Source organism: Toxotes jaculatrix, chromosome 4 (genome assembly GCF_017976425.1).
Source record: "Toxotes jaculatrix isolate fToxJac2 chromosome 4, fToxJac2.pri, whole genome shotgun sequence".
In the NCBI taxonomy this organism is placed as follows: domain Eukaryota; kingdom Metazoa; phylum Chordata; class Actinopteri; family Toxotidae; genus Toxotes; species Toxotes jaculatrix.
The window spans coordinates 730,094-750,656 of record NC_054397.1 but is presented as its reverse complement, the minus strand read 5'-3'; the positions used below and the strand labels follow the sequence as shown (position 1 = coordinate 750,656).

The 20,563-nt window shown below is 49.5% G+C and overlaps 3 protein-coding genes across 5 annotated transcripts in view; all 3 read left to right on the top strand.

Moving 5' to 3' along the window:
- The window catches only part of strn (striatin, calmodulin binding protein), a 32,916-nt gene extending 24,556 nt beyond the window's left edge, over nt 1–8,360 (top strand). Inside the window, exons 9-18 of one of the 3 annotated variants that reach the window (XM_041035394.1) lie at nt 1,099–1,242; nt 1,409–1,545; nt 1,910–2,085; nt 2,269–2,316; nt 2,697–2,818; nt 3,110–3,277; nt 3,865–4,017; nt 4,112–4,213; nt 4,807–4,893; nt 4,997–8,360. In XM_041035394.1, coding sequence (XP_040891328.1) covers nt 1,099–1,242; nt 1,409–1,545; nt 1,910–2,085; nt 2,269–2,316; nt 2,697–2,818; nt 3,110–3,277; nt 3,865–4,017; nt 4,112–4,213; nt 4,807–4,893; nt 4,997–5,166 — 1,307 coding nt within the window. In that variant the 3' untranslated portion in view covers nt 5,167–8,360. Of the gene's footprint in view, nt 1–1,098; nt 1,243–1,408; nt 1,546–1,909; nt 2,086–2,268; nt 2,317–2,696; nt 2,819–3,109; nt 3,363–3,428; nt 4,018–4,111; nt 4,214–4,806; nt 4,894–4,996 lie in introns of those variants that run through there. The other 2 variants (XM_041035395.1, XR_005893931.1) reach the window with 2 other exon arrangements.
- Nucleotides 8,361–8,849: 489 nt separating this feature from the next.
- Nucleotides 8,850–13,108, top strand: LOC121180212 (BTB/POZ domain-containing protein 3-like). The gene is made up of 5 exons (XM_041035429.1): nt 8,850–8,963; nt 9,323–9,554; nt 9,785–9,875; nt 10,172–10,290; nt 10,427–13,108. Exons 2-5 carry the CDS (start codon nt 9,391–9,393, stop codon nt 11,457–11,459), a joined length of 1,407 nt encoding a protein of 468 aa, XP_040891363.1. The 5' UTR covers nt 8,850–8,963; nt 9,323–9,390; the 3' UTR covers nt 11,460–13,108.
- A 1,127-nt stretch (nt 13,109–14,235) lies between these two features.
- Nucleotides 14,236–20,141, top strand: acaa1 (acetyl-CoA acyltransferase 1). The gene is made up of 13 exons (XM_041035435.1): nt 14,236–14,369; nt 14,904–15,150; nt 15,219–15,312; nt 15,415–15,472; nt 15,554–15,633; nt 15,724–15,766; nt 15,997–16,095; nt 17,819–17,899; nt 18,417–18,607; nt 18,692–18,871; nt 19,001–19,056; nt 19,765–19,910; nt 20,000–20,141. The coding sequence occupies exons 2-13, from the start codon at nt 14,965–14,967 to the stop codon at nt 20,073–20,075; spliced, it is 1,290 nt and encodes a 429-aa protein (XP_040891369.1). The 5' UTR covers nt 14,236–14,369; nt 14,904–14,964; the 3' UTR covers nt 20,076–20,141.
- Nucleotides 20,142–20,563: the final 422 nt, after the last annotated feature.

Below are 20,563 nucleotides of genomic sequence, written 5' to 3'. Positions count from 1 at the left end.
GGTGCAGTTAAGTGAGACTGGTTTTGTTCTGACATTAGAAAAATCTGTTTGTGTTGATGAGGTGAAAATGATTCATTTACTTTGAGGATTAAAAACATTTGAAAGAACAGAAAAAGTTAAAGTTGTCAAATGATGAATGTTGAGAAACAGACATTCGTCTGCAGCGTTCAGCTCCTGACGGTTTTAAATGTTCGGACACATTCTGGTCAGTGAACGTGTCCCATCGTCCCAAACCACAGACAGAGACCAGCTGATGGTCCTGAGCTCTGGGCAGCAGAGTCTGTGCATGTGGGAAAAAAATATTGGACCCCTCTGTCCTACATTCAGCTGCTGAGCCTGATCACAGCCGCTGAGCCTGATCACACCTGTCGCCCGCTCTCCTGGCCTCTTCATGTCTCTTCCTCTTGGTTTCTCTGAGGTTTAGTGTTGGACCGAACCAGGGTGGACGTCTCTGTCTCCTGTCTTTTTTGTTTGTCTTCTTTGAGAAAAGGTTTTTTTTTGCTGTTTCATCCTTTCCACCGTTTTTCTGTTTATCTTGTCGTCTATTTCTCTCCCAACCGTCTCATTCGTGTTTCCAGTGTCAGACACGAGTCTGATCCTCTGCTGAAGCTTCAGTGTAGAATCTGTGAGAAAATGACTGAGGTTTGGTCCATTTATCAGCAGCAGAGGTGTCTGTCATCCAGTAACTGGCTTCACTTTGACGGAGTGGCTTAATGCCACAGTCCTGTTGTTTTCTGGTATTGATGAATTAAGGTAATATTCAGCAGCAGTATCGGTGCGTCCCTAATGTCCCTGTTTGTCTCTTCATGTCTTCATGTGTTGATGAATTCAGCAGCTGATTTATTTTCCGTCCTCTTTTCTGTTGGATCTTCTGCAGAGCTGCAGCCGTATCATCCGCCGGCTTATTTCCATCCTGCTGTTTGATTCCGTTTTTATTCAGACTTTCTTTGCCTTCACTTTACTAATGTCTGTTTCCATGTCTGTCCCAAACCCATGTTCCTCACCTTGTTCCGCTGCCTCCTTTGATTTCTGTCGCTGTCTTTCATCTTGTCTTCCTCCTCTTTGACTCCCGTCATCACCGTCCTCCTCCTCCTCCAGGACCAAACCGGTCTAAGCTGCAGGACATGCTGGCTAACCTGCGGGATGCTGAGGAGCTTCCCTCCATGCAGCCTCCTGTGACGCCCCCCTCCAGGCCCAGTGTCCCCAGGCTCAACGAGCACGAAGTGGGGCGCCCAGACGACGGTAACCTGCCCTCCTTCTCAATCCACTGCTCCAAAATGTTTTGAGATGTAACTGTACAATACTAATCTTACTTACTCAGAAACATAGTGTTGGAGGTTGATAACGTCTTAAAGCACAGATCACGCCGTCCACTGTTCTAATCCACCTGCCCGTTTTGTCCCCGCAGAGCCGATGGCGTTCCTGCCGTCATCTGGGAAGTCGTTCATCCTGGGCCGAGTGGACGAGGCGGTCTCTAACGAGCTGGGACTGGGAGAACTGGCCGGGCTGACCGTTGCCAACGAGGCCGACAGCCTGGCGTATGATGTGAGGATCTGAGGCAGAAAAGCTTTAGCAGTCAGTGGAGTTCAGCACCACGCTCCTCCTCTCTCTTCATTTACATTCACCTTCAGTGCAAAAGGGAAACAAAGACAATAGATCTGTTTCAGTATGTTTTAAATATGTTGTATTACATGCTGTTAGTCTGCCACTGTCCTCAGGAAGATACACTGTGCACTCACTCACTCACTCACTCACTCACTCACTCACTCACTCACTCACTCACTGACTGCTCATGTTCTCATCACACAGAGGATCAGGTTCTCCTGTCCTCCACGGTGACACAGACGGTTTTACAGGATGATTGTCCTCGTTCTTGTTTCTGAGATGGAATGAATATCGTCTCCCTCAGATCACCAACAACAAAGACGCTTTGAGGAAAACCTGGAACCCCAAGTTCACCCTGCGAAGCCACTTTGACTCGGTCCGGAGTCTGGCCTTCCACCCGGTGGAGCCGGTCCTGGTCACTGCCTCCGAGGATCACACCCTCAAACTGTGGAACCTCCAGAAGACGGCGCCGGCCAAGAAGTGAGAGTCTGAACTATGATGGAAATATTCATTTCTATGCTGTGAAGTCTCACCTCAGAAGAACCGGGCTTTTATTTTGAAACCCGGTTTGACAGCCTTTTATTTCTGATTCCTCCTGTGTAAAGTCTGTGTCGATGCTTTCTGCTGCTCACATGAACGCTGTTCTCTTCTCCAATCTTCCAGATGTGCTGCTTTAGATGTGGAGCCCATCTACACGTTCAGAGCCCACAGGTGAGATCCTGTTTACCTGTCTGACAAGGAAGGACTGTGTTCTCAGTACTGTTCAGACAGATGAGTGAACATATTAAACACACATGTACATTATCCATAAAATGTTTTAGTATCCAGTTTATAGGCCAGAGGTTGAACCCAGCACCACAGTGTGTTACAGCTTTGAATTAATTCCATTAGAAAAAAAGTTGAAAACATTATGAGAAAAAAGTGAAACAATCTGAGACTGATCCTTAGTCTCATCCATGAAAAGTCTCACTTCACTTTAATGAGACCTGTGCTTATTATCACATGTTTGAACATTTGGCTTCATAACACTCTGCAGGAAGTGACACCAGCTTCATAAGTAATTTAATAAATGTCCGTCCTGTCCTGAGCAGCGGGGCCGTGCTGTGCGTCACCATGAGCTCGAGCGGCGAGCAGTGCTTCAGCGGGGGCGTGGACGGCACCATCCAGAGCTGGAACACCCCCAACCCCAACATCGACCCCTACGACTCATATGGTACGTTCCAGTTTGGCCTGAACAAAGTTTACCTACATGAGCGTAAAGGATTTCAGACTCATCATCAAGAACGAATCCAGCACAACCAAAGGAAACAGATGGAAACAAGAAAAAATATAGAAAATAAAGAGAAAACCGAATCTCATTCCAGCCTGACAGGAAACGCACGTCACAGTGGAGTTTACTTCCTGTGATGTCATCCTGAGAGTGGATGAGTTCGCTGCTGATGATTCGAGGTTTCAAACACAAACATCTGAGCCCAGTTCTGTTTCCTCACCCTTCTCCCTGCAGAGCCCTCGGTCCTGCGGGGGGCGCTGTGCGGCCACACAGACTCGGTGTGGGGTCTGGTCTACAGCTCGGCTCATCACCGCCTCCTCTCCTGCTCGGCTGATGGGACGGTGCGGCTGTGGAACGCCGCCGACATTTCGCCATGTCTCGCTGTTTTCAACGACAGAGGAGGTGAGAAACATCTGGTCAGCAGCTGCTGCTGAGGCACCTGTGGATCTGTCAGGCCTCAGAAACACACCCCCATCAGGTCACAGGTCACACACACACACACACACACACACACACACACACACACACACACACACACACACACACACACACACACACACACACGATCCAGATGTTGATGCTTGACACGTGCATGGGACCGTTCTGTCTCTAACATGCTAACACACGTTTCATCCCACAATCATAAAAACACTGTTTCTGGAAACAGCAACACAAAGATATTTACATGTTCACACCTGCTGCTCACCTGCTGCTCACCTGTAAACCTGCAGCCTGGAACCCACCGTCAACTGTGTGAACCCGTTAATGACACGTACAGCAGAATAATGAAAACAGATAAAGACACGGTGACTAACTTATTTTCACCTGCTCAGACACACACACGCTCTCCACCCTGTGTAACCCTGTGTAACCCTGTGCACAGTGTGCACGCCCATCAGTTGTTTAAACACCACACTGAGATTTACCTGCTACCTGAGCTCGAGCTCTTCTGAAGCACGTGTGTGATCTGTTCTGTCTGAACGTGTCAGAGCTCGGGGCGCCGACCTCGGTGGACCTGGTGAGCAGCGAGCCGGCTCACATGGTGACGTCCTTCACCACCGGACACATCGGGCTCTTCAACATGGAGACGCAGCAGCTCGTCCTGAAGCTGGACTCTGCCGGACCACCAGGTGAGTCACCAGGTCTGACCACACTGAGCTCACAGTCATCATGATGGGTTGAAGGTTGTAGGTACTGAATGCTAACGTTGTCCCTCCCGTGTCCTCCCCCACACAGAGGCTCCCTGCAAGATCAACAAAGTGCTGAGTCACCCCACGCTGCCCATCACCATCACAGCTCAGGAGGACCGGCACATCCAGTTCTTCGATAACAACACAGGTACACGCCAGCTGCTGCTGCTGCAGCATCAAATCCACTGAGTCACATTCACATCTTACAGCAGGACTCCACCACTTTCTCATGTCACATCCTGTGTTAGCCCTAACACTGGTTGCCATAGTGATGTCTTTAGCAAACGTTAGTATCGGTTGAATTGTGGGAAATGTAGGATCCAGTGTTTTGGAGCCTGAGGTGTCTCTTTAAAAGATCCTGAGTGTATCACAGCTGCTGTCAGAGTACCGCATGTACAGTGACATGAAAGCGTGTGAAGAGGGACTCAGCAGCAGCAGCAGGGTCCGTCTGATCGTCTCCACCTGTCCTCAGGTTTCTGAGGGAGTTTTCTCCAAAACAGGAAAACAGATAAAATTCTGTGTTTTTGATGAAAAGTGTCATTAAACAAAGCAGCGAATGCCACAGACAGAAGAATAACCTGAGACAGACGATGTTTCCGTCGTTAATCTGCTGTGTTGTTCATCAGTTCACGTCTCAGGAGGGAAACAGCTGATCCCACTGATCAGCTTCAAAAATAAATAAATAAAATACAATTTTTACCAGAACTGGGTCAAACTGTGGAATGTGTTGTGGATTTAAAGGTAAGCTGATCCACTCCATGGTCGCCCACCTGGACTCTGTCACCTGTCTCGCTGTGGATCCAAACGGACTGTACCTCATGTCTGGAAGTAAGTGAATCTACACGCGTTAATACGGTAATAACTCAGGTGGATGTTTGTGAAACCTGATGGAGCTCCATGATAACACTCGGTCCTCTCTCCACCCTCCCAGGTCACGACTGCTCCATCCGTCTGTGGAACATGGAGAGCAAGACGTGCATCCAGGAGTTCACCGCCCACCGCAAGAAGTTTGAGGAGTCGATCCACGACGTGGCGTTCCACCCCACCAAGTGCTACATCGGCAGCGCCGGGGCCGACGCGCTGGCCAAGGTGTTCGTATGACCGGAAACCGACTGACTGTGCAGCTCAGAGGCCGAGCGGACAGGACGCGCTGTGATGGAAGAAGGTGGAGTCAGGGTGCTGCGTGTTTGTTTTTTAGAGAGAGATGGAGGAGTGACAGGTGGCAGTAACCCAGACTTCTCCTTCATGATTGGTCAAATATTTATCCCCGCCCACCTCCTGGACTCGGGCTGGCCTGGGTCCCAAAAACAAACCAACCTCTGAATGAGACGATGAATGAAGTAAAAACAGGATCGCTCTGCACGTTTTACAGAAGCCGGAATCCTGGACGCTCCTGAGAGCAGCCTGTCTGTCAGGATCATGTGCCTTTTTTCTGCAGAGCGTCGGTTCTCTTAGCTGCGGAGGTTTAGAGGATGTGGAGGTTTAGAGGATGTGGAGGTTTAGAGGATGTGGAGGTTTAGAGGATGTGGAGGTTTAGAGGATGTGGAGGTTTAGAGGATGTGGAGGTTTAGAGGATGTGGAGGTTTAGAGGATGCGGAGGTTTAGAGGATGCGGAGGTTTAGAGGATGCGGAGGTTTAGAGGATGTGGAGGTTTAGAGGATGTGGGAGCAGCCAGTTCCAGTTTGTGATCACAGCTCATCTGATTTCTCCTCTGGTCGACGCCTGGCTCTGCTCAGGACTTGGTGGATTTTTTGCTTTGAAATGAATTTGGTGTGATTTTGATTATTTCTCGTCCTAAAAAAACTTTAAGTTGTGCCTCAGTCTGTTGTGAGTGCCGCCCTGTAAACACCCACTCTGGCGGTAAGAGGTCAAAGGTCATGACCCTGAGCTGGTCTGGAGTCTGAGCCTTGCTCATGGACACTTGCATTGGTGGACAGAGACCTGAGGGAGAGGACAGGTCAAATACCTGCGGAGTTTCTTTTCAAAATAAGACGTTTTTAGCACAGTGGAATAAAATGACCTGTGATCTGACATCAGTGGTTTCCTGTCGTGGAAGGTGGCAGTCCGGTCTGCGCCATCAGCTGAAGGACAAGGAGTCAGGACCCACTCCAAAACAGCTCATGACTCAGCCTCTGCTGCTCAGAAAGCTTCGGTGAAGTGTCCTGGTCTTTTGTGTGCCAGGTGAGCTCAGGTGCTGGGCTGAGTTTCAGCAGCACAGGTTTGACTCACCTGTTCTCTGCAGAGGACACGGTCCTGTGCTGCCTCTGGGATCAGTTTGAAATGAAACCCTTCAGTGTTTGGAGACGTGTTATTAGCTGTAACTGTAATATACTGCACAGAGCCTCCACCTGTAAACACACCTGCTGTCATGTGACACTTAGATCAAATGAAGAGCTTCTTTCCAAAGTGAAATGTCACCTGGAAACACCTGAGAGAACAGGCTTCAGCCGACCTGTTTGAGTTTGGAGGCTTATTGTCAACCTTCTCTTCAGGTTCGGGAGTTTCGAGGCTCGATTTGAAAACCTGCTGCTTTTTATTGTGTATTTATATTTGAAATCCTGACAAACTGCAGCCAGGAAAAGCTGCAGTGAAGCTTTTCTCATTTCTTTCTTCTTCTTTAATCACACAAAGTATTTATTACGATTCTAAAACCAAATTAAAGCCAAAAGATTCGACCGAGCTGACGAGACGATTCCCACTGAACCCCACGGATGTTGTTGCTAAAGCTAATTAGCTAATTTTGTTGTAAAGTAACAAAACTCTAAGTCACTGCTCCAGACTCGTACATGCTTTATGTGCTGACTGCCTGAAAATATTGTATTTTGTGTAATTATTATTATTATTATTATTATTTACAATTACTAGTTTTTTAAAGGACTCTCTGTGCTTGGTGACAGACTTGTAGATATTTTTTTAAGACATTTTTCTCTGTTTTACTTGAAAGTGGCGTTTTTTTCCTTTGAGGTTTCTGCTGCTGTGATTAGATCACGTGTTCACGACTTCACCTTTCGCTTTAACACTTTTTATTTTTGCTTTTTACCAAACGATCGTCTCAAACATGCAGCTGTGTTCCTGACTCTGAGGAACTTAGTCTGTTTTTCTGTTAACATAAAGTGAAACTGTGTAAAAAGTTTAAACAGATGTTTGTACAGTTTTTAGGGATTAAAGCAGATCTATTTATTAACCTGGTGTAAAGGTGTATGAAGGGAAAGTTTAACAGAAAGTCAGCGGCTGCAGTTTAAATTCAGCTTTCCTGTAAAATGATGTAGGAAATGAATGAAGTCTGGTTGTTGTTGACCCTTTGTGTGCGCCACCTTAAAGGCGGGAACAGCTGGACTCCGCTGAGGCGGTGGGGTGATGCCTGGTGTGAGTACACATTCATTCATTCATTCATTCATTCATTCATCATCCATCCATCAGCTGAATGATCTCTGTGAGTTTTTAAACAGTTCAGTGTGTGAGAGAACAGTCGCCTTCAGGCTGAACCTCACTGGAACATCGGCCTCACACACAAACGTCTGCCGCTGTTTTCTCAGTAGAACATGAGATCAGTCCATCAGCTGGTTGGACGCGTCGCCTGCGTCCTGCAGTTACCCATAACACCCCTCTCTGAGTGGATCCACTCGAACGCTTTCCTGTGTCTCTGCCGAACCATAACCATATCCCAGTGTGTTGCAGTGAACGGACCAAGTCTTTAACCAGCAGCAAATGTCCCTGTTCTTTTCATTCTTATTGAATGAATCTGAGAAAGCAGCGCGCTGTGTCCGAGCTGCAGCCGGGGATGAGACGCGGGGATGAGACGCGGGGATGAGACGCTGAGCCGCTTCACAGAGTTGGGACGCGCAGGGACAGGAAGCAGATTTGTGAAGGTTTTGTCCACTTTGCTTCTCAGAGCAAAAGAACCGCTGCATTTCCCATGTTCCACTTTGATTGTAAGACCATTACCGTGGGAACCGGAGCGCCAATGCTGGACGTCACTCACACATGTACAGTACAGTAACACTAGCCAGAGGTGATGTCGGCAGCTGAACTGTGTCCGTCACATTTATATTTTATCGTCTTCAGTGGCCAAAGGCAGAGCTGAACCTTCAGACTGAGGCCTGAGTGAGAACCGTTGTCAGGTCCAGTTTGCCTGTAAATGATTATATTGTCCTTTAATGTGTTGAGTGAAACGTTAAAGACAGATTATAGAAGCTGACCCTGGTGTACATGAGGTACACACAGGTGCTGTTTTCCTTTTTCATGAGAGTGACAGATTTATCAGTAACAACAATAAAGGAATATGTTGTATATCACGATGCTGCTGTGAGACTCTTTGTCGCGTTTGCATTGTTTGGATGTTGTGTTGTGTTTTTTTTGCAGCTTCACATTCTGAACATGCAGCAACACACTCACCGGAAGCTGCACGCGACCACAATTTAATGCCTTTATCTCATTTTTAACAAAGGATTAGAAATGACTGCGTCCATGTAGACGTGTCAGTGTCAGTGTGTCTTTCCATTTGCTTCTCTCTCTCACACATACACACACACACTTCCGGTTGCTGTCTGTCCACCTGGAGCAGTCCGGATTTCGGTGTTCTGCCCACGGACACTGTGACCGGGGATCGAACTGCCAACCCTGTGATCAGCGGACGCCCCGCCCCCTACATGAAAGGATGATTATTGAAGATCAGAAAGAATGAGGAAAGTAGGAGCAACAGCTGAGCGTGATTTTCCTCTGTGTCCTCCAGGGGGCGGTGCTGTCCCCTGGACGATCTGACTCTGCTGCTGTGAACATTAGCAGAAGAAGCTACGAGCTACTGTAAACAAAGCTAATCCTCCAGTCTGTGGAACAGCTGAAAAACTGCTGAATGCGGTGAGAAGATATGATCCTGAATCCCTGTGCCTGACCCTGAGGTGAGTGGAGACCGAGTTATTTACCAAACAGCCGAACCATGGCGCAGAAACTAACTCATAAAGCGTTTAGTTAGTTAATTAGTTAGTTGCTAGCTGACTAGCACAAACATGCTAAGTTTAACAGTGGAATGACATCCCCGGGTTCGGACATTGTCTGGGTAACTTTTTATTTCAGACTCCGCTGCTTTGTCTGTGTTTAGCTGCTGAGCTCATTTAGCGTTTTAGGGTTTCATCTGAGGGATGTGTTGAAAACCCGCTGGTGAAAAGCGCTTTGACGGTGTGAGGCTAGCTCCGCTAACGTTAGCCGCACACCGCGAAAAGCCCTCGGATCCAGAGTAAAGTCCGGTTTCTACTTTCAGAGTCTCTGCAGTCCTCTCCACAGTCCGCCGTTCAGTCATGAGCCGGCCTGCAGTCTGACGGGAAGATAATGGCTGCAGAGCTGTACCCCACTAAGAAGCTGGTCCCCCCCGCCTCAGCAAGCAGCACCACCTCCATCCAGCAGTATCAGCAGCAGAACCTGACCAACAACAACACCACCACCGCACAGAGCTGCTGCAACTGGCAGGGCCTGTACCCCACCATCCGAGAGAGGTGAGTGCTTAACACAGAGACCACTTCAGGTTCCCGTCCTGTCAGCCAGGAACAGAGGGAAATCACCGTAGTAAGTGTTGATTTGCCTTTAAAACAGATTTCTCCAGGATCCTGAGGGAGGATGAGTTTGTTTGTTACCTCAAGTTCTGTGTGAGTTCATCAAAAGTCAGCGTGAATCTTCTTTTTCTCACATAAAACACTAACAGCTGGTGAATTCTGTGTCCCCGTAGAAATTCAGTCATGTTCAACAATGAGATGATGGCAGATGTTCACTTTGTGGTCGGGCCGCCGGGTGGGACGCAGCGAGTCCCGGGACACAAGGTAACCCCCCCCCCCCCCCCCCCCCCCACGCTCCAGCTGCAGATCTGAGATCAGAGCGGAAAATGATTTGAAAACAACCAAAAACAACATTAGACACCTTTTTGTGCGGTTGATGTTTGTTACCTGGTACAGTGATTGAACAAATAAACAGGTCGGAGAACACGGTGAACATCAGGCTGGGGTTTGTGTTTTCAGCAGTGAGCCTGAGTCACATGATCACAGCTCTCAGCTTCATGCCTCTGTCAGATATACGTTTGGTGTCTCACATCATTCGTCTTGTCCCTCTGCTCTGTCAGTACGTCCTGGCTGTCGGCAGCTCCGTGTTCCACGCCATGTTCTACGGAGAACTGGCTGAGGATCAGGACGAGATCCGGATCCCTGACGTGGAGCCTCCTTCGTTCCTGGCCATGTTGAAGTACGTCGAGTTCTGATTCAGTTTAACGGAGTTTTTACAACTTTTTCACGCGATAGAAACGTCAGATACAAAACAGAAGAGCTGATGTTTGTTTACAGTGAAAACATCAGTCAGTGTCTGTGTGTGACCTCCTCAGGTATATCTACTGCGATGAGATTGACCTGTGCGCTGACACGGTGCTCGCCACCCTCTACGCTGCCAAAAAGTACATCGTGCCTCACCTGGCCCGGGCCTGCGTCAACTTCCTGGAGACCAGCCTGAGTGCCAAGAACGCCTGCGTACTGCTGTCCCAGAGCTGCCTGTTCGAGGAGCCCGACCTGACGCAGCGCTGCTGGGAGGTGATCGACGCGCAGGCCGAACTCGCTCTGCGCTCTGAAGGCTTCTGCGATATCGACACTCAGACGCTGGAGAGCATCCTGAGGCGGGAGACGCTCAACGCCAAAGAGATGGTGGTTTTTGAGGCGGCGCTGAACTGGGCAGAGGCCGAGTGCCAACGACAAGACCTGCCGCCAACCATCGAGAATAAGCGACTGGTGCTGGGAAAGGCCATCTACCTGATCCGCATCCCCACCATGGCACTGGAAGACTTCGCCAACGGAGCGGCGCAGTCCGGTGTGCTCACACTCAACGAGACCAATGACATCTTCCTGTGGTACACAGCCGCCAAGAAGCCTGAACTCTTGTTCTGCACCAAACCTCGCAAAGGCCTGTCGCCGCAGCGCTGCCACCGCTTCCAGTCCTGCGCCTACAGGAGCAACCAGTGGCGGTACAGAGGCCGTTGCGACAGCATCCAGTTTGCCGTGGACAAACGCGTTTTCATCGCAGGCTTCGGTTTGTACGGCTCCAGTTGCGGTTCGGCCGAGTACAGCGCCAAGATTGAGCTGAAGCGTCAGGGCGTGCCGATGGCCCAGAGGATCATCAAGTACTTCTCAGACGGCTCCAGCAGCACCTTCCCCGTCTGGTTCGAGTACCCGGTGCAGATCGAACCGGACACCTTCTACACCGCCAGTGTGGTGCTGGACGGCAACGAGCTGAGCTACTTTGGCCAGGAGGGCATGACAGAGGTGCAGTGTGGGAAAGTGACCTTCCAGTTCCAGTGCTCCTCAGACAGCACCAACGGCACCGGAGTGCAGGGAGGCCAGATCCCCGAACTCATCTTTTATGCCTGAGCCCGGCAGGAGCGAGGACGCCACGGAGACTCCTGCTTCACTGCCATGATGAGTTTCACTTTGAACTGTGGAGACGAGTCCTCAGGAAGCTGCTGACGGAGGGAGGGACTCTGGGATTTACAGCTGAGCCTTCGAGACGTGATGGCGGTTTGATTGGAACATGAAGCGTTATTAAAGAGCACACAGTCTGAGCCCTCGCCTTCCTTCACCGCCTCTGTTGTTGTTGTTGTTGTTGTTTTTCCACAGCAGCTGGTTATTGAGTTTCCACTCTGTCTGAGTTAAAGTTGAAGACGCAGTTATAAGTCTGCGAAGACATATCCTGTAGAGAGGGGGCTTATGGGTAACTGTAGGCGTCGACACACACACCTCCTCGACCTCAGCACAGCTTTGTGCAGCTCTGTGTGTTAATCCAAATTTAAAGGATCACGCTGACAGTAATTTGCATTTGTTACTGTCAGCAAACCTCAGATTTTCATTTTTAAAAAGCTTCAGTAATTTTCCTCAAGCAGCTGCTCGCTCTGCTTTTTACCGAACGGAAGGAAATGGTGCTTTTGTTGGGGACTAGTTTCAGTGGCGGATTAATCCACATTTGGTGCTGTAGTGTGTTTGGGGCAGCAGGGTGGTGTGTGTGTGTGACTGAATAAAGTGCAGGGTGTGTGTCGATGAGCTCTGTGGCTCAGAGGAATCAGAGACGTCAGGACCTGTTAGTAGGAACCTGAATGCTAACATCTCTGAACGCCAGCTGCTGATTGGTTATTGATATGTCGGTTTGATTTAAAGAACTCAAGGTGGCGTCTTCAGATATATTTATGATCTATTATGTATTGAGTAAACAGTTTATGAAACATCAGTAGACGGTGGATTACCTGTAATTCAGGCACCTGTTGCGTCTGAGCTTCAGTCCAAACCCAAAGATCAAAGTGAAATATCCAAACCAGAAAAGCAGCAGATCCTCAGAGTGTGTGATCTGGAACCAGGATCAGGACCCAAGACGTCCAGGACCCAAGACGTCCAGGACCCAAGACATCCAGGACCCAGGGCGTCCAGGACTGACGTGACCACGTTTCTCATCCAGCTCAACGTTCCTGCTGAGCAACTGAAGGATTTTAAAAACACGGTGCACTAAAACTGTCTGGGTTTATGTGTTTCACCTGTGCAGGTGTTCACTGGGAGTGGTTTGGTATTTAAAGCTGAATACTGAGCTTTATATTTGTAATCTTTTACACTGCTTCAGATGAACTCTGACCTTCCTCTGGTGCTCTGCTCTGTTTCTGCTTTCTGAGCTGCCCCTCGGATCATGTTCATCCTGCAGTGCAGCACTGACACACTTTTTGTGTTGTATTTAAACAAACACTAATCCTCAGATGCCGATCTGTTCTGAACGTATGCTTTTATTTTGAAAAAGGAGGACTGTTTGTAGCAGCTCTTTCATTTGCTCTTTTATTGTTTAGTGTCGCAGTTGTGTCATTATATTTCTGTGACTGTGTCCTGAAGCACTACTTCATCTAATCTTTAAAAATGGAGGATGAACTGTTTTATATCTGATTCTTTATGGAGAAAACATATTTTTGGATCTGTGTTTCCTGTTGTCTGATTCCAAACAGAATGTGCAGTGAGTCCGTGGCCTTATGAATGTGCTGTAACAACTTTGGAAATAAAAGTATGTAGTCCAGGTATTTATCTTCCAGTCAACGTTTATTGTCCAACAGACATTCTGCAGTAACACACACAGTGACTGTCTGTACACACACAACCTGAGCTCAGCCTGTTAACAGAGGATTTTAACGTTTACAGTTCAAACAGTCCTCTGAGAAAATATGTCTGTGTATCTGATATTTGGTACAGAGTTCATGGAAGGACCGCTCAGTCTGAGCACTGCGGCATGTTTATATGAGAAAGGACACGAAGGAGAGAATGAACAGCTAACGGGAGCTAACAGGAGCCAGCGGAAGCTAACGGAAGCTAACGGGAGCTAACAGGAGCCAGCGGAAGCTAACAGGAGCTAACGGGAGCTAACAGGAGCCAGCGGAAGCTAACAGGAGCTAACGGGAGCCAGCGGAAGCTAACGGAAGCTAACGGGAGCTAACAGGAGCCAGCGGAAGCTAACAGGAGCTAACAGGAGCTAACGGGAGCTAACAGGAGCCAGCGGAAGCTAACAGGAGCTAACGGGAGCCAGCGGAAGCTAACGGAAGCTAACGGGAGCTAACAGGAGCCAGCGGAAGCTAACAGGAGCTAACGGGAGCCAGCGGAAGCTAACGGAAGCTAACGGGAGCTAACAGGAGCCAGCGGAAGCTAACGGAAGCTAACGGGAGCTAACGGGAGCCAGCGGAAGCTAACGGAAGCTAACAGGAGCTAACGGGAGCCAGCGGAAGCTAACGGAAGCTAACGGGAGCTAACAGGAGCCAGCGGAAGCTAACGGGAGCCAAGACATAAGAGGTTTTATTGTCATTGCACGACTGTTTCCAGCATTACAACTTAAAACCAAGTCCAGTTTAATACACACACACACACAGCATCCTACAGTCAGTCTAACAGTTTGACAGCTCTGGGAAATCAGTTCAGTTCAGTTCAGTTCACAGAACTTGATTGTTTTTCACTTTACTTTCGGGTGGGGGCCTGAACAGGTGGTGGGCTGGGTGGGTCGGGTCTCGGGTGATGGTCCTGGCTCTGACACCGGGTCTCAGGTGGCTCGTGGCAGGTAGATCAGACCCGACGACCCTCTGCGGTGCGTTCTGCTCCTGTGACGTGGCACGCCGTGACGCGCTACGTCACAGGAGCAGGTTTAAAGAGCAGACCGGACCCAGCTTTACTTCCTGTCATCTGGTCTCCATAACTCCGCAGCAGCTGAGTTAGTCTGAAGTTTTCAGGACTGAAGAGCAGCTGAAGTCAAAACTCTCAAAGTTCTGAAAGGTAAACGTGGTGAAAGGCGGTCACTGATTGGTCAGAAGCAAAACATGGCGCCACCTGACGTAACTGTCTGCTCTTCGTGTCTGTATCATGAATATGAGCTTAAATATCAATAGGCGGGTTCTGTTGTATTAAGTATTTTGTAAAATGTCACGTTAAACATTAAAAGTCTTGTGTAAACTTCTACAACAAACAGGAAGTAAAACGTTGCCACGGAAACAGTCGGTTACATCGCGGGACCCAAACTGAGCCCGTTTTTAGCCCATATTTGTTCACGTTTGGGAAAATAAATATCGCCGAAGTCATCTTAACGGCTTCATTTTACTGTGTGACCAGTAAATGTTCAGACGACTTCCACTGTTTTACTCTGATACTGAGGAAAATGTAAAAACCTGACGATTCTCAGGCGAGTTCTGAAGAGGTCCAGCTCCTGTCCCATTAGTCTGCTGTGTTCTGTCCTAACTATAAGACACAGATGAGGATCTCGTAATGGCCTCCACTCGCACTGATTGTCCCTCTTCTCTTCCCGTCCTACAGTACAAAGGAAGTGACGGCAGCGGTGACCTCACAGACCAAACTCAGGTGCTTTATCGTCGAAATGCACAGGTTAAAGGTAATTTCGGGTCACCTGGCTCCATCTGGTTCCTCTGGCTACAGACGGGATTTATGGAGGTCAGAGTGTGGGTCAGGATCTGGGTCTGCAGGGAGCAGCGGTCCGGAGGACGTGGTGGTGGTTCATGGACTGAGGACTGCTATCGGGAGAGCTAAGAGAGGAGCGTTTAAGGTACGCGTCTCACCTGTGACCCTGCAGCTGAGCTGGAGAGGAAAACTAACTCTGACTAACTGTTTCAGGACACCACCCCCGACGAGCTGCTGAGTGCAGCCATGACAGCTGTGCTGACAGATGTTGGACTGTCACCCAATCAGCTGGGAGACGTCTGTGTGGGTGAGACACCCCCCCTTCCCCCGTTTATCTAAATTTAAAGGGCTAATTCAGTCTACATCCTGGTTTAATCTCTGATTTGACACAGTGTTCACCTGTGTGCAGGTAACGTGCTGCAGCCTGGAGCTGGAGCTTTGATGGCCAGAGTGGCTCACTTCCTCAGGTCAGACTGATCATCATTCACACACACTGTCCTCCTCTGTCTGTCCTTCACACCGTCCTCACTGCCCTGTCTTCATTTCAGTGGGTTTCCAGAGACGGTTCCCGTCTACACCGTGAACAGACAGTGCTCCTCGGGGCTGCAGGCTCTGTTTAACATCGCAGGTAGAACTGAAGCTTCGTTCGTCCTCGTAACGACTTGAAATGAGAATCAGCTGCTGTTTATTGACCCAAAGTTTGAACCTGTTTGTGCAGGAGCCATAAGAAGCAAGTCCATCGACCTGGGTCTCGCCTGTGGGTACGTTTCATTTGTCATTCCAGATTCAGTTCAGTTCAGTTTTATTTATACAGCTCCTTCCACAACCAGCACTGTCTCTGTGTGCTCAGCAGATTAGGATAGGAAACAGAGCACAGAAGCAAGAAGCTGTCACACCTGGTCATTATTTACATGTTTCATTAGGATTAGACTGAGTAAAACTGAGACAGTGTGTGTGTGTGTGTGTGTGTGTGTGTGTGTGTGTGTTACAGTGTGGAGAGCATGTCTCTGCGTTCAATGGGAAAACCTGGAGATCTGAGCCCCAGACTGATGGACAACGACAAGGCCAGAGACTGCATCATTCCCATGGGGTGAGACCGCCTCTGCCTCCTCCTCCTCTTCCTCCTCCTCCTCCTCCCCCTCCTCTTCCTCCTCCTCCTCCTCCTCCTGGAGGATTTAACGGAAGGCAAACGTTCTTATCCCATGTGTTAGATACCTAAAAGAAACAGAACCTGAGAAAGTGTAATCAACCTTCTGAGAGGTAAAATCCTGGAAACGGTTTCAGAAACGACAGAATTTATTACTGTAGAATTTGAGTCAGTGATGAAATTAGTAAAACTCCTCACACGTTTGTTAAAATCCCAAATCTTATTAACCTAAAACTTGTTGTCGCAGCTGTCAGGGACGCACCGATACCACGTGTTTTCAATCCAATTACCAGAACAAGTGCTTACCTCTGAGTACTGCCGGCACCAACATGAGTTCTTATTAATGCCGCTACACTTCGTACAGTTACTTGTAAACGTGTTTTATTTTCATCAGATGTTGTTTCATTCTCTGGCTGTTAGAAAAGAATGTGACTGAGGTAAGAGTGTTTTCATTGGCTGGCTGAGCTGCACCTGAATATCTGCAAAGTTTAAAATGTCCAGCTGTCTCCCGTCGGACTGCCGCCGCGCCGCTCCTCTGCGCTGACAGCCGCTCAGTAACAGCCGGAGGGTGAGTGCGACGCACGGCATGCTGGGAGTCTGTCATCAAACGCACCTGCGGTGGCTTCGCTGCAATCAAGAGCACACCGTTTGACCAATCAGCTGTCTGAAGACTGAATGAGTGAGGTCAGGTGTGCTGCTGCTGCTGCTTGGCTGGAACACACACCTGCAGCCGCACGGTCCTCTGTGGGACAGCGTGGACACCTCTGCTCTGCATACCGCGGCTCCTCGGCTCCAGGCCGCCGGGCAGCGTCCTGAACACCAAGGTCCTGGGTGAGACTCTGTTCGTCTTCCCCACGGTTTGTCGCTGTTAGCAAACCTCGCTCCTCTTCACAGCTCCGCAGAGCATCACCTACAGTCCGCTGCTCCGCCTGCTCTCACTTAGCACCTGACCGTCCAACTGCACGTCACGCTGCCGTAAAGTGGTACCGGGTGCTGGGTACAGGTATCGGTGCATCCCTGGCAACTATCAAATTTACCAAACGTTAATTAAGAAGCCTCGGTCAGTTCCCAGCACCCAGGTATTTATTTATTCTAACGATAAAAGACGCTCAGCCGGTAACAGGCGCCCCTTCCTGCGGTGGAGTGATATCACTGCTCCGTTTAACCGCAGAGATTAGAATCTCAGACTCTGACAAAACATTTGTCCTAATCCCAGATTAGTTCCTCTCAGATGTGTTGTTGTGGTCAGACCCGTCAGTCATCAGTTTTCTGTACCTGCCCCGATCCACCTGTACCTGCCCCGATCCACCTGTACCTGCCCCGATCCATCTGTACCTGCCCCGATCCATCTGTACCTGCTCTGATCCACCTGTACCTGCCCCGATCCACCTGTACCTGCTCTGATCCACCTGTACCTGCCCCGATCCATCTGTACCTGCTCTGATCCACCTGTACCTGCCCCGATCCACCTGTACCTGCTCTGATCCACCTGTACCTGCTCTGATCCACCTGTACCTGCCCCGATCCACCTGTACCTGCTCTGATCCACCTGTACCTGCCCCGATCCACCTGTACCTGCTCTGATCCACCTGTACCTGCCCCGATCCACCTGTACCTGCTCTGATCCACCTGTACCTGCTCTGATCCACGTGTCTGTTTTTTGCAGCATCACCTCGGAGAACGTGGCAGAGAGATTCGGAGTCTCCAGAGAGAAGCAGGACGCCTTCGCTCTCAGCTCACAGCAGAAGTAATCAGGTTTTTCTGATCTGGATTTTTTCTCAGAGTTTTGTTGAATGTCAGAGCCGCAGATCTGAGCTTCACCTCCACGCTGCAGGGTGGAGGCGTAACCGCTTAATGCTCCAAGTTTCGATCATCTCTTTGTAACTAGTTAATTAGCTTAACTGATGATCCTGTTAGTTAGTTAGTTAGTTAGTTAAACTGGTTACTGAACACCGTGGGGGTTTTCCTTTGGCTGTGTTTGGCAAACACCACGGTGAGAATGGACAACAAAATAACACAAGTTCCGTCGTTCTTTAAAGAAAACGTTGTTGGGAATTAAGTTGAAATTACAGACATGTAAAATAAAATGTCAGGGATCTGTAATGAATGACTGAAAACACCTGGGCCTGAGGACAGCAGGAGGCGGATCACTGGGACAGAGGGCGATGCACATGCAGCGTCCTGAGGGAGGGGGCGTCCTCTGCGGGTACTTCACTGCAGACCGACACCGACATGTGTAATAACCAGGCCCCTCCTCCACACAGAGCAGCCCGGGCACAGAGCATGGGACTGTTCGACCAGGAGATCGTTCCCGTCACCGCCAGGTTAGTGGACGATGAAGGTAAAGAGCGACAGGTGACGGTCCGTAAAGACGACGGGATCAGGCCCGGAACGACTCTGGCAGGACTGAGTAAACTCCGGCCGGCGTTTAAACCTGACGGCAGCACCACGGCAGGTGAGTCTGTGCTGCTCTACCAGCAGGTGAAAGGATGGAGCTCTCTCAGCAGTCACCAACTCAAACACACACGTTCTGTCTCAGGTAACTCCAGCCAGGTGAGTGACGGAGCAGCAGCCGTGCTGATTGGTCGCAGGTCTGCAGTGGAGGCTCTGGGTCTGCCGGTCCTGGGAGTCCTGAGGGCCAGTGCGGTGGTGGGAGTCCCTCCTGACGTTATGGGTATTGGACCAGCTTTTGCCATCCCTGCAGCTCTGGAACAAGCCGGTAAGGTGTGCGTGTGTGTGTACGTGTGCGTGCGTGCGTGTGTGTGTGTGTCTGTGTGTGCGCGTGCGTGCGTGTGTGTGTGCGCAGTGGCTGTAGGTCTGAAGTCTTGTGTTGTCGTGTTCCCCTCAGGATTAACTGTGGCTGATATCGATGTGTTTGAAATCAACGAGGCCTTCGCCAGTCAGGTGAGTTCCGCAGCACGATGATGGACTCATGGAGCGGACAGTTGGTTTCTGAGTGTTAGCCAAACTGAATGTGTGTGTGTGTGTGTGTGTGTGTGTGTCTGTGTGTGTCTGTGTGTGTGTCTGTGTGTGTGTGTGTGTGTCTGTGTGTGTGTGTGTGTGTGTGTGTCTGTGTGTGTGTGTGTGTGTCTGTGTGTGTCTGTGTGTGTGTCTGTGTGTGTGTGTGTGTGTGTCTGTCTGTGTGTGTCTGTGTGTGTCTGTGTCTGTGTGTGTGTGTGTGTGTGTGTGTGTCTGTGTGTCTGTGTCTGTGTGTGTCTGTGTGTGTGTCTGTGTGTGTCTGTGTGTGTGTGTCTGTGTGTGTGTGTCTGTATGTGTCTGTGTGTGTGTGTCTGTGTGTGTCTGTGTGTGTGTGTCTGTGTGTCTGTGTGTGTCTGTGTGTGTGTCTGTGTGTGTGTGTGTGTGTGTCTGTCTGTGTGTGTCTGTGTGTGTCTGTGTGTGTGTGTGTGTGTGTGTGTCTGTGTGTCTGTGTCTGTGTGTGTCTGTGTGTGTGTCTGTGTGTGTGTCTGTGTGTGTCTGTGTGTGTGTGTCTGTGTGTGTGTGTCTGTATGTGTCTGTGTGTGTGTGTGTGTGTGTGTCTGTGTGTGTGTGTGTGTGTGTGTGTGTGTCTGTGTCTGTGTGTGTCTGTGTGTGTGTGTGTTTCTCTGTGCTCAGGCGGTGTACTGTGTGGAGAAGCTGGGCATCCCGCTGGAGAAGGTGAATCCAAACGGAGGAGCCATCGCTCTGGGCCATCCCCTCGGCTGCACCGGAGCTCGGCAGGTGGTGACGCTGCTGAACGAGCTGAAGCGCAGAGGCAGGAGGTTCGTGTCTCCTCCTCCATCACTGAATCAGACGCGGTCACGGCGTGTTCGGGTTGTCTGACCGTCTCTGCCTTCTGCTTTGACTTCAGGGCTTACGGCGTCGTGTCCATGTGCATTGGCACCGGGATGGGAGCTGCCGCCGTGTTCGAGTACCCCGGGCCGTAGGAGCCCACAGCAAATCACATCAAGACCATGTACCTGTGATTGAAAGCCTCTTTCAGACGTGACAGGTAACCTGCCTGTGATTGAACACGGCTACGTTCCCTTTACTGATTGGTTAAACAGAAAATCAGTTAACGACGATAATTGAAAATTGATTTTCAGCTTTTTTTAATGTGAACTTTCTGCTTTTCTTTGTCTTATATGACTGAAACTGTAGGTAAAAAAAATAAGTCTCCTGTTTCACTGTTTTCTGACCAAACAACCAGTTAACTGAGAAAATAACCAGATGAAGTGATGATGGAAATAATAGATGCAGCCTGATCTGTCTGAGCTGAGCCTGACGACTCTTACACAGACTGGGAGCTGTGGGAGCTGTGGGTTCTGTCCCCCATCACTAAGCAGTGTTACAGGCTCCATGTCTGAAAGAGGCTAAAGCCTGATGTGCTCAGTGAATACAGCTGGAGATGTTTCAGATAGCAGGTGATTTAAGT

Bases quoted from the DNA above. Each gene is read 5' to 3' on its own strand.
- LOC121180212 (XM_041035429.1), top strand. From the start codon at position 9,391: ATGGCTGCAGAGCTGTACCCCACTAAGAAGCTGGTCCCCCCCGCCTCA. The intron at 9,555-9,784 runs GTGAGTGCTTAA...GTGTCCCCGTAG, and splicing joins TACCCCACCATCCGAGAGAG to AAATTCAGTCATGTTCAACA. The intron at 10,291-10,426 runs GTACGTCGAGTT...TGACCTCCTCAG, and splicing joins TCGTTCCTGGCCATGTTGAA to GTATATCTACTGCGATGAGA.
- acaa1 (XM_041035435.1), top strand. From the start codon at position 14,965: ATGCACAGGTTAAAGGTAATTTCGGGTCACCTGGCTCCATCTGGTTCC. The intron at 15,151-15,218 runs GTACGCGTCTCA...TAACTGTTTCAG, and splicing joins CTAAGAGAGGAGCGTTTAAG to GACACCACCCCCGACGAGCT. The intron at 15,473-15,553 runs GTCAGACTGATC...TCTTCATTTCAG, and splicing joins AGAGTGGCTCACTTCCTCAG to TGGGTTTCCAGAGACGGTTC.